Source organism: Lactuca serriola, chromosome 3, assembly GCF_051521515.1.
Source record: "Lactuca serriola cultivar US96UC23 chromosome 3, Lser_US96UC23_V15, whole genome shotgun sequence".
Classification (NCBI taxonomy): Eukaryota; Viridiplantae; Streptophyta; class Magnoliopsida; order Asterales; family Asteraceae; genus Lactuca; species Lactuca serriola.
Genome location: NC_136410.1, coordinates 282721901 through 282734845, shown reverse-complemented (window position 1 = coordinate 282734845; position 12945 = coordinate 282721901). Strand labels below are relative to the sequence as shown.

Sequence of the window (12945 nt, the reverse complement as noted above, 5' to 3'; positions counted from 1 at the left end):
CATATTCCATTTGTAATACTCATGCTTTATACCAACACCAAGTAATATTTTCCCTTTTGGTAATAAAATAATATTGAGAACTATTACTTTGAATTTTCTTTTTGTAAAAGAACATTTAATACATTTGTTAATTATGAAAACTCCGATTCTACCATGATATGTGTCGTCCATTTGTATATATTAATTTAATCCTGACATGATATATGTTGAAATAAAATCAAGAAGATGTTAGTTCCAAAAATACTGTTTGTTTGATTATTTGTATTTAATAATTTTTTTGTAAAAAATGCATGGAGCTAACTTCTTTCCATGCCATATCCGAAAGTGTAATCCCCCCCCCCCCCTTATTTATTTATTTTACTTTTTCCTAAATATTTTCTTAATAAATATTTTCTGAATACATGGATTTTATTTGAACATATGTTAGAAAATAATCCCTCATACAAAAATAATTATTGTGTTTTTGTTGAACAAGTTTTTAAAATTTACTAATTGATAAATATGAAAAACCCATTATATTAGTTTCTGGTCTATTATGACTATCCATTAATTTCCGTATATACCAGAAATTCCTCTCATTTATTGTTCATTGAAGTTGTGACTCGTGACTGAATAAAACCCCCAATTATTTTATTTCATACAAAAAAAAAACGATTAATTAAATGTTTTAATGCCAATAAACACACTTCTTATTGATAAAGCGCAACATGTGATGTACATAATCTTGGAAAAACGAAACTCTTTAAACGTTTTAATAATAAAAAGGTTTGTATAAACATATAAATCTACTATATAACTTTTTTCGCTGATTGGAGTGTATTTATTGCCCCCACAATATAATATTGGCAATTGTGGTGCGATATTTCATAGATAAAAATGTTTTAAGGTTCATTTTATATCCAGAATATTATTAGTGTTTTGTGATATATAATATTTTTGATAATGAAATAGGTTTGGTGTGGACTGAACAAAAAACACGACTTAGATTTTTTAATAGTTTGTTTTTTTTATTAAAAAAAAAAGTTTATAATGGTGAGTTTATGATTGAAAGATCGGGTTGATTAGCATGGATGACAGACGGATCGTAATGGTGGGTAGTTTACATGTCTCGGACTGTGAGTAAATAAGGTGAGCTTTTGCTGTCACCGTAGCTTCACGCGTGGACAATTGAAATTATGGGAAGGGATAATTCCTACGAATCTCCGAACGTACCTCCAATAGAAAAAGGAAAAATAACAGAAAATGGGACGTGGGAAATTGTTAAAAGAAAAACCAAATGTAGGAATATTATAGTTCAGATATATATTTTTTTAATTATATTTTACAAGAAAAAACAGATATAGGAAATTGTTATAAGATTTATATACCGAATAAGTGGGTCATGTCATTTTAGGTGTTTGGAGCAATTTCACTCGCATATCAATTTTGTCACACTATTAGTTCAACATGTTATTTAGGTGAGTGTTCTTTTTAATTTATATTTAACCTACACATTAATAAGCTTTTGGAAATCTTTAGTAAATTCTAAAATTTTGGTCTAGTTTCTGTTCTAAGATTCTTATGCCAGAGGAAGTGGTGTTATGTCATTTTAGGTGTTGGTGACAATAACGGACATTCATATATGATTAATTATATATTTATTATATAGGAATAAATATATTTATATATGAATAAGTACATTCAAAATATATTTATATATGAATAAGTATATTCATACATGAATATATAAATATATTCATATATGAATATGTATGTGTCTATTCTCAAGTGATTATTCATATATGAATATGACGGTTGTGATGGAGGTGGTAGCGATGGCTGTCACTGTGGTGGGGGGATGGTAAATGCACAAATATACTTATATTTATATCTACATATGAATAATACATTCATCTGTTGCGGTATATATATATATATATATATATATATATATATACACACACACACACACATATGGCCCAGTGGTGGAGGTTTATATTCACATATGAATATTACATTCATCATTCGCACCGGTATGTGAAAGAATTTTGCAACAAAAAGAAATATGTGGCCCAGATTGGTTTTCGCGTTCTCAAATCCATATAAAAACGTATTTTTATATTTTTATATCCTAAAAAGCATTTTCAAAGTCCTTGTTCCTGTATACGTATGAGAGTAAGGAGATTATTCAAAATAGAGTGTAAGTGACATCTTATGATGTAGGGGTAGTGTTTGAGTAGATATTGAACCTAACTCTATCAAATTTCAAATACTTGGTTCGTGTGATTTATGATAGGATTCATAGCTATTTGTGAGAACGAGTTGGAAGAGAAAATGGGTAGTACGTTGTAAAGGGAAAATAACACGCTCACCCAACCCACATGTTCACTTGAGAATATTTTAAGGGTATAGTATGGTAATAACTTTGATAGTTGTTATACCGTCGACCGACCAACGGCGAAAACGTCGAGCTGTGCGACATAGAGACAATTGGATCATGACACTAGGTATATTGAACAATACAAAAATATGACACAAGCATTTCTTTTATTTATTATAAATTATTTCGCGGTTACATTGCACTTCATACTAGCTGTGCGATATAGAGACAATTGGATCATGACGCTAGGTATATTGAACAATACAAAAATATGACACAAGCATTTCTTTTATTTATTATAAATAATTTCGCGGTTACATTACACTTCATACTAGCATAAAACCAACAAAAACGACTTCCAACAACTTGTTTGACGACTTCCTTCCAAAGCTACTCTACACATTCATCTTCCGGAGAATACATGTATTTTAAAAACGTCAACATAAAGTTTGTGAACTCACAGTTTTTATAGTTTTTTTGTTTTTTATCATTTTATTTGATTGAAAACTATTACAGTTTTAAAAACCTTTCTTTCTTTTAGGATATATTTTCTATCATAAATCTTTATAATTTTTATCGAATTGGATTATACAACTATTTGAAGGCGTCCCTCTAGGCAGTTAGGTTAAGATTTTCCAAGCAGTATTACCATGAGCCCCTATAATCGACGATATGGACCGATATCTATCTCACACGACGCTTCATCGGACGTCGAATAATAGTAATTTTATATTTAAGAAAGTTATCATGTCAGGATTGTACCTAGCAATTGCAGGTGGGGTGTCATCCACGTATAGATCTATATATATCTTTCTGATTTTCTCATGATTAACGATTGTAGGTTCGAGGTTTAGCCGAATTTAATCAGGCAACAGGATGAATAATAACAATCAGTAACACATGTTTATTCATCTTAAATATGATTATCGTTTTATCTTTTATTTACTTAATCTATCATTGATACTAATAATTATTCATATATACTTAACCATATATTTAATAATTATCTTTTATATATAATTATATATATTTGGATATGTTATCGTAAAGTTAAGTATATTGCTTATACTTACGTTTTATTCCATAATTATCACTTTATATATATATATATATATATATATATATATATATATATATAATTTTACTATAAATACATAACATAATTATAACTAGTGAATATTCCATATATGGTCTTGTATATATACTTTTATTTTATCATATATATATATATATATATATATATATATATATATATATATATATATATATATATATTAACTACGATTTTATGGATATTATGGCAAAGTAACAACTAAGCACAATGTATATCCTAAAACTTGGTCAACATTACTTCTAGGTACTAAGTTATCATAGGAAATCGGTCAACATAACATCTAGGTATAATCTTTTCCTAGTATAACGGGTAGTATAACGATTAGGTATAATATCATTGCTTAAGTCTAGGCATAGTTTTGTTGGATTAGGTGTCTAAGCTCATAACTATAATTGGTATGTACTTGACCCGATAGTAGCATGGTCTATTTTGGGTTGCATTCACTGAAACAATTTGATAGGATGGATATTTGAGATAGTCGAATTTAATCAGGCAACAGGATGAATAATAACAATCACTAACACATGTTTATTTATCTTAAATATGATTATCGTTTTATCTTTTCTTTACTTAGTCTATCATTGATACTAATAATTATTCATATATACTTAACCATATATTTAATAATTATCTTTTATATATAATTATATATATTTGGATATGTTATGGTAAAGTTAAGTATATTGCCTATACTTACGTTTTATTCCATAATTATCACTTTTTATATATATATATATATATATATATATATATATATATATATATATATATATATATATATATATATATATACTTAATTTTACTATAAATACATAAGATAATTATAACTAGTAAATATTCCATATATGGTCTTGTATATATACTTTTATTTTATCATATATATATATATATATATATATATATATATATATATATATATATATATATATATATATATAGTAACTACGATTTTATGGATATTAGGGCAAAGTAACAACTAAGCACAATGTCTATCCTAAAACTTGGCCAACATTACTTCTAGGTACTAAGTTATCATAGGAAATCGGCCAACATAACATCTAGGTATAATCTTTTCCTAGTATAACGGGTAGTATAACGATTAGGTATAATATCATTGCTTAAGTCTAGGCATAGTTTTGTTGTATTAGGTGTCTAAGCTCATAACTATAATTGGTATGTACTTGACCCGATAGTAGCATGGTCCATTTTGGGTTGCATTCACTGAAACAATTTGATAGGATGGATATTTGAGAAAAATGTTACTTGTGATTTATTAATATATTATAAGTATAATATATTAATTGATAAATCATATTATTTAATTAATATTGGTCAAGAATTAGTTTGAAATTAATTTAGTGATCAAAAGAGATTAACTAAATTAAGGGGATTGATTATGTAAATCATTGATTCATATAGTTTGGGCCAATGATCCATGATTGATTAGTGATGGACTAAGTTTATGTGAGAGTCTATGAAGTGTTAGTTCATAAGGATTATCATATGGACTAATGGATTAAAGGCCCAAGGAAGTGGATTAGGGTTTACAAATTGAAACTCTAGGAATTCCACATTATAAATGTAACCCCTGGCACCACCAAAATGGCATTTGATTCCATGGGAAAACCCTAGCCGATTTTGTGTGCTCCTAACCTCTCTCTCAAAGTCCTCAATTTGTTCATGGTGTTTTGTGAACCATTTGAGGCATCACACTTGAGGTGCTAAGCTCTTGAAAGGCCAAATTCTAAAAGTTACAACTAAGAGGTATTCTTTTAACTAGTTTTATATTTCAACTATCAAAGTTGTATGTTAATTATACATTTCGTGCTTTGGATAATTTTTTTGCATGTATAACTAGAGAAAACTTAGTCCAAAGCATTAGGGTTGTATGTGCACCATAGGAGTGTTATAGTACATAAAACCCAACAGTGGTATCAGAGCCATGGGTGTTTTCTGTTATATTGATGCAATGGTTAATTGTTCAAAGTTAAAAAAAATTGAAAAATTGTTGTCTGGACAGTTTACTCGACGAGTTCCATTAGTGGACTCGACAAGTTGGGTCATTTGGTGATGAACTCGACGAGTCCAGTATCCGACCGGACGAGTTGGATCATGAGTTGGCAGTTTTTCGGGGTTTTTTTTGCCAGAATTGGATTATGATCATTACCACAAACTGTTTTTGTATCATAAAATCTGTTTTTCTTATATGGTAGTGATCATCCTCATCCAATTAAAAGATAATTGTCAAAATTTTAAGATTACTATTAGTTTATGTGATAAAACTAATTATTTGTAAATTTTTTATTTGAAATTATCTTGCTACAAGAGTTGCATTAGGTAAATTTGGTAAAATATAAAAAATTATGATTATTTTATTGGTTTAAAATTGATCTAAATGTTTTGAAGAGTTACAAAACTTGTCTTCAAGTTTTGGAATTCAAAAGTTTTTTTTAAAAGGAGTTACAAAACTTGTCATCAAGTTTTGGAGTCAAAAGGTTTTAAGAGTTACAAAACTTGCCCTCAAGTTTTGGAATTTGAAAAGTCTCTTTTATGAAACATTAAATTCTAAAACATCTAGTAATTTGAAAGGTTTCAAAAGGTGCAACTCTTGGTTTCATAACTTAAAAAATTAATTAAATAGTTTTAATTTTGAATTTAAAACCTTGATGTTTTTGAATTGTTCAAATTACATCTTATGGACTTTATTAAATTTGTTGAATCCATTTGTGTTGCGTCTTGGGCCATAAGTTTTGTACCCGGATTGGGTCTGTCCATCCGTGGTTATCTAGATTAGTTTGATAGTTATCTAGATTAGCTAATAGGGTTTTGATATAAATATGCATGTATGTATGCATGATAGACGGTTGTCGTTCATTACGTTTATCATTGTAACCCTAAACACCTCTACAGTTGAAGTTCTTTGTCAAGCCCATCTGAGGTGTTGAAGTAATAATCATTCGATATATTCAGTGCAATTCTCGTGTTCTTTATTACGTTATTATTCATTAACTTGCATAGTATCATTCGATCCTAAAAGAACTTAGTTCTAACAATTAGTATCAGAGCAGGAGATTGTGTGATCAATATACATTCCTTCTGTATTCAGATTACTTTAGGGTTTCCGATTTTATCGTATAAATAGAAGTCGTCTTCTTCATATCGACGGTAACTCAGTTTCTGATAAAACCCTAATCTCAAGATTACAAGTTTGATTCTAACAGCTCACCATGTCTCACGATGATTCGCATACAAACCCCCATCAACATCTCAAACAGCATTGGATCTACAACCAGGGTACCCATACTCTATACTCAAGACTACGAAGTATGAGCTCATCACTTTGAATACTACATGGTTGGATCTGAAGATAATGGCTATCTCATCTGGGAAGCTATCACTCTTGGACCGGTTGTACATTCAGGAACGAACACGACTGTTAAGTCCCAAAAGGATTACAATAAGCTGGTGATAGATGTAGAGAAGATGCCACAGGATGAGAAAGATAAGCTCTTGTGTAACGTGAAGGCCATGCGAATGATAAGATTCGCCCTGAAATCTAACACCTTTCGGTTAGTTGGTTCATGCACAACGGCTAAAGAAATTTGGGATAGGCTGAAGGAACTTTACTCAACTGATGAAGATCTGGAACACTCCATTCAAACCCTACTACTGTCAGAATTTGGAGTCTTCGAACAGAAACCAGAAGAGAAGCTTATACAGACTTTTGATCGGTTTAATCATCTCCTAAGTAAGATGATCAAGCATGGAATAGAGAGAAAGTTGATCGAACAGAAAGTGACGTTCATGAACGGATTGAGACCGGAATGGATGGTCGTAGTTTCCACTGTGAAGGCACATGAACAGTTTAAGTCTTATTCTCTGGCTAAACTTGTAGGGATACTTAAGTCCCATGAAAGTGTAGTAACCAAGGAAACGAAAGTGGTTTCTAGTGTGGGATTGTTGGCTCTTGTCTCTAAAGGAAACAATATTGTAGAAGAAGAAGAAGAGTCAGATATGTCTGAATGTGACCTTACAAGTGAGGAGTATGCGATGATGGTCACAAATCCAAAGAAATTTGCAAGGAGAAAATTTCCTGTCAGCAAGAACTAAAACTGGCAGTGAAGTTATAGTTCTGAGAAGATAAAGGATGAACCAAAAGTCTCCTCTCAAAAGGATGAAGAGAAAAAGGAGATCAAGCTTGCAGGAGACTCTGGATACGACTGTAACTACTGTCATGGTAAGAACCATTTTGCCAAAGATTGCATGTTGAGAAAAATGGTTGAGAAGAGAGAGGGTGAAGATGATGAGGCGTATCATATGCGCAAGTTAGAGGAAATCAATCGACTAACAACTCTATGAATGCCCTGATTGTACATGAGAATGCTGCGGAAGATGAGTTCGCTGGCGTAGAAGTTTCGTCAACCGAATCTAAAGATGAAGAGGTTAGAAGGCCCAATCATGGAAAGGCTTTTGTGAAAAAGGAAGAAAGTTCGGCTGGAAAGTGTTTTATTGTCACTGCTGATCTATCAACCGAAAGTGCAGAGAAGGAACCGAACCTGACCGAGAATAAGTGTTTTTCGGCCAAGTCAGTGAGTGAGAAGATCAACGACTGCGATCGGTTGATCAAAAAGGTACAATCTCTTCTTGAAACTCTTAGAATTCCAAAAACAGATTATCAAGAAGAATTAAATGAGTTAAACTTTAAATTTTCTAACCTAAATAGTAGCCTCATGCAAACTCGCTTAGCGAATTCTAACCTAACTGACCAACTCAGCAGGTTGTCTTCAAAAAGTGAGGAAAGAAGAATGTGGATTGAGCTGAAGGAAGCAGAGTTAGTTAGAGCTAGGGACGAAAGTATTTATTTGCAAAGAGACAATTTAAAGTTTTTAAAACAAAGAAATGTTTTTTGTTTAATTGCTAAGCGTCTTTATGCTAATATTGCTCAATTACATTTAAGCTGTGAAATTGGAAAGAAAATTCATAAAATGATATTGCCCTTTCTTGAATTTAAGGAAGATGAGATCATAGCAGAATGTGAATCAGAAGTGTCCTCTGAAGAGACATCTATGTCTTATAGGCTAGGTCTGGACAAGATAGAAACCTTCATCGACTCTAAGGAACACAAAAGCATGCTAAAAGATATCCTAGATGAAAATGATAGGCTAAAAATTAAATCTGAAACTATTCAATCATTCGATCTGTCAACTGCCAAACTTGACAATGAACATAAAATAAACTTAGAAAATACGTTTGAATTTGATATGGAAAGCGAGATGATTGAAATCTCAGTAGAGGACGAAGTTGACTGCTCTAAGTTTATGAAAAAAGAAACCGAGAATAAAAAACCACTAATATCAGAAAACTCGATTGAATTTGCTCGTCTGTCAAAAGAACAGAAACCGAAATTCAAGGAAAAGGCCATGGTCTATCAAAAGGTTCAAACTGTGTCAAATCAGGTTTATGCTGTTACTGGGGTCACTCAAAGGCAAACGGTAGAATTAAGAATCTTGGTCGACAAAGATAATGCTAAAGGATGCGATGACTACTTCTAGTCTGCTCCAATTGACAACGCAGATGAAACCGTTGGTCTATCTGAGCAGACTACATGGAGGGTTAAAGGAAGATACATTGTAGAACCCATCAACACACCCTCCGGTTTCGACAAACCAAGCACAAGTAGAACCAAAGAAATTCCTGAGGAACCAATGGAAGAACCAAAAGTTAAGACCAAGAAAAATGAAGAACCGAAAGTTCTAACCAAGAATAGTGCAGAAACAAAAGTGTCCAACAAGACAACCGAAACTCAAAAAGAGAAACCAAAGGCCAGCTTCAATATCCACAAATCTCAAAAGTAGCTAGCCGAACAGAAACGCTTGAGAAATCAGAGACATGCCAAGAATCTCAATGAACGAAAAAGACACTGGAATTCTCAAAACTCCAACTATGAGCCTCCTAGGAAAGGATCAATGGACAATGGAAAGGAAAAATTGAAAGAAAATTTCAGTCCTAATTCCTATTATACCAAGTCCCAGAACCAAAAGTCGAGTTTCGGTTCCCAATCTAGTTTCGGTCCTAAACGCAGTTTCGATGCTAAATGCAGTTTCGGTCCTAAATCCAGTTTCGGTCCTAAACGCAGTTTCAGTCCTAAATCTAGTTTCGGTTCCTCAAAGTCCCAAGGTGAAACAAATTCTATGAAGGACATTAAAGGAAAAGGAAAGCTAATACCAGACTCTGAGATGGAAAATAAGAAATCACCAGCTAACCCTAGGAATCAAAAGAAAAATCCTAAACCATCTAACACCACACCAACAAATACACCAAAATTTAAAGAAGACAAAACTAAAATCAAGGTGTATACCATTAAAAGAAAAGATCAAACCACTTTAGTAAAGAGAACATATTTGGTTGATATTTCTTCTGTTATTCCTTTCTCTGTGAAAAACTCACCAGGACCCAAGAAACTTTGGGTTCCTAAATCTGCTTGAATTTGCAGGTAATCAGTGACGAGCAGTTTGACGACGAATGGTATATAGACAGTGGTTGCTCGCGTCACATGACAGGAAGGAAGGAAGAACTAAGGGAGTTTTAGTCCCTGAAAGATGGTGGGAGTGTGAAGTATGGAAACAATTCCTATGGAACAATCAAAGGATATGGCATGATAACTAACGGAGACTTCTCTATCAGAAAGGTGGCGTATGTAGAGGGATTGCAACACAACCTCATCAGTGTGTCCCAATTAGTTGTGGGAACAGGTTTGAAGGTATCATTTGATGATGAGGGGTCTGAAATAATTGAAAAACAATCCAAGAAGGTTCTGCTGAAATCTGCACGTAAGGGAGAGATGTACCCTCTGAATCTCAACCCAATTCGAGGGAAACCAGCTATTTGTCTGCTGTCAAAGGCAAACACTAATGAAAGCTGGTTATGGCATCGACGTCTATCGCATCTAAACTTCAAAGACATCAACAAATTGGTGCTTGGTGATCACGTTCGAGGCCTTCCTCTTCTCAAGTTCGATAAAGAGCATCTATGTGCTGCATGTGAGATGGGAAAACAGAGCAGAAGAAGCCACCCCACACACATAAATACGAAGATAGTTGAAGCACTTGAACTATTGCACATTGACTTGTGTGGACCTTCAGCTATAGAGAGTATCGGTGGAAGTAGGTACTTCTTGTCATTGTAGATGATTTTTCACGCTTCACTTGGGTTTTCTTTCTTAAGCAGAAATCAGATGCAACTCCCAAGCTGAAGGTATTCATCAAGCAAGTAGAAGTACAACTAAGGGAGACGGTGAGAAACATCAGAAGTGACAATGGTCTGGAATTCAAGAACAAAGATTTTGAGGACTTTCTGGCTGATAAGGGGATAACTCGCAACTTTTCGGCCCCTTATACACCACAGCAGAATGGGATTGTTGAAAGACGAAACCGTTCGTTATGAGAAGCAGCCAGAACCATGCTCAGTTTCGCTTCCCTACCATTATACTTCTGGGCAGATGCAATTGCCACTGCATGCTATACTCAGAATCGATCCTTTCTCAACAAGAGATTCTCTATAACTTCATATGAGATCTTAAACAATAGGAAACCGAATGTCAAATTCTTCCACATCTTCGGTTCGAGGTGCTTTATTTTCAACTCTAAAGAGAACCAAAATAAGTTTGACGTTAAATCTAATGAGGGAATATTTCTGGGTTATTCTCTGTCATCAAAAGCATACAGAGTGTTGAATAAACGCTCCAAAAAGATTGAAGAGACTTATTATGTCACCTTTGATGATAATTATATGAAGAAGGTTCAGAGGACTGAAGGTGATCTAGGTGACATATTCCCAGAATCTGGACAAGTCTCGGTTCCAATATCCAACCTGTTCGAGGAATACATTCGGTTGTTTGATGAACCAGAAAAGGCGATTCATTCAGAAGCAAAAGCAGCAGATAACAAAATTGATAATCTCAAAAAGGTAATAGACGAAGCTGCTAAAGAGATGGAAAGTGAACCTACAGGTACTAAGTCATCAACTGGCTCTCCAAACAAAGATTCAACGTTCAAAGGGGAGAGCTCGACAGCACCAAAGACAACTGAAGTCTCTGTCGAGGGGGAGAAGTCAATTACCTCCTCAACGGATAAAGGTCCAGATGAAAAGGAATATACGGATTCAAAACCATCGAGTAGTCGTACAATCGAGGGGGAGAATCCAACTCCCACAGGGGATGCAGACTTTGATGCGGCCTCTGGACGCACTTCGCCAGTCGAGGGGGAGAAAGAGAGTGAGAGTTCTACTGATGAAGGCGAGGGTGATTTATCAGAAGTTGAAATAGAAGTAGAAGCTGAATTGAATCTAGAATATGATCCAAACTATCCTCCACTAGTGAAATGGACGAAGGACTATCCCAAAGAACAAATTATTGGTGAATCTTCAGAAAGTGTTCTTACTTGATCTCAACTGAAGGCGAAACAAACTGCATTATTCTCTAAAGTTGAATTTTGTATGTTTAATTCGTTTATTTCCAAAATTGAGCCAAAAACTGTAAATGCTGCACTTGATCATTCTGATTGGGTTCAAGCAATGCAGGATGAGCTCCATGAGTTCGAACGCAACCGAGTTTGGAGGTTGATTCCTACACCGAAAGACGCTTCTGTTGTCGGCCTGAAATGGGTGTTTAGAAATAAGCTAGATAAAGAGGGGAATGTCATTTGTAACAAGGCTCGGTTGGTGGTAAAAGGATATTGTCAAGAGGAAGGAATAGATTATGAGGAAACCTTCGCTCCAGTAGCAAGGTTAGAATCTGTCAGAATCTTTCTGGCATATGCTGCTCATAAAAACTTCGAAGTTTTCCAAATGGATATCAAATGTGCTTTCTTGAATGGAGAATTAGAAGAAAAAGTCTACGTTGAGCAACCGCCTGGTTTTGTGAATGAAGAATACCCTAATCATTGCTATGTACTAGATAAAGTTGTCTATGGTCTAAAACAAGCACCAAGGGCCTAGTATAAAACACTAACTCGCTTCTTGAAAATGTCAAATTTTAAACAAGGTTCAGTTGACCCAACCTTCTTTCGTAAGAAGGAAGGAGAACATTTGATGATCGTTCAGATTTATGTTGATGATATCATCTTCGGCTCCACGAATCCTAGCTTAATAGCTAAATTCAGGAAGTTGATGGAGACTAAATTTGAAATGAGCGCAATGGGTCCAATTAATTTTTTCCTTTGTTTGAATATTAGACAGGGACCAAAAGGTATATTTATCTACCAGGAGGCCTATACAAAGAACTTGCTAACGAAATTCGGTATGAAGGGTGATTCAAAAGTGAAGGTTCCTATGGCATTTGGCACCAAGCTAACCTCATCTTTGGATAAACCTACTGTGGACATAACACTATATCGTCAAATGATAGGGTCCCTTATGTATTTAACAGCTAGTAGACCGGATATTATGTTTTTTGTCTGTTATTGTGCCAAGTTTC

At 33.8% G+C, this 12945-nt stretch overlaps 1 protein-coding gene across 1 annotated transcript; it reads left to right on the top strand.

The window, feature by feature from the left end:
- Positions 1-10931: 10931 nt before the first annotated feature.
- On the top strand, positions 10932-11915 carry LOC145096271 (uncharacterized). The gene has a single exon (XM_079034026.1). It carries the CDS (start codon positions 10932-10934, stop codon positions 11913-11915), a length of 984 nt encoding a protein of 327 aa, XP_078890152.1.
- The last annotated feature ends 1030 nt before the right edge of the window (positions 11916-12945 follow it).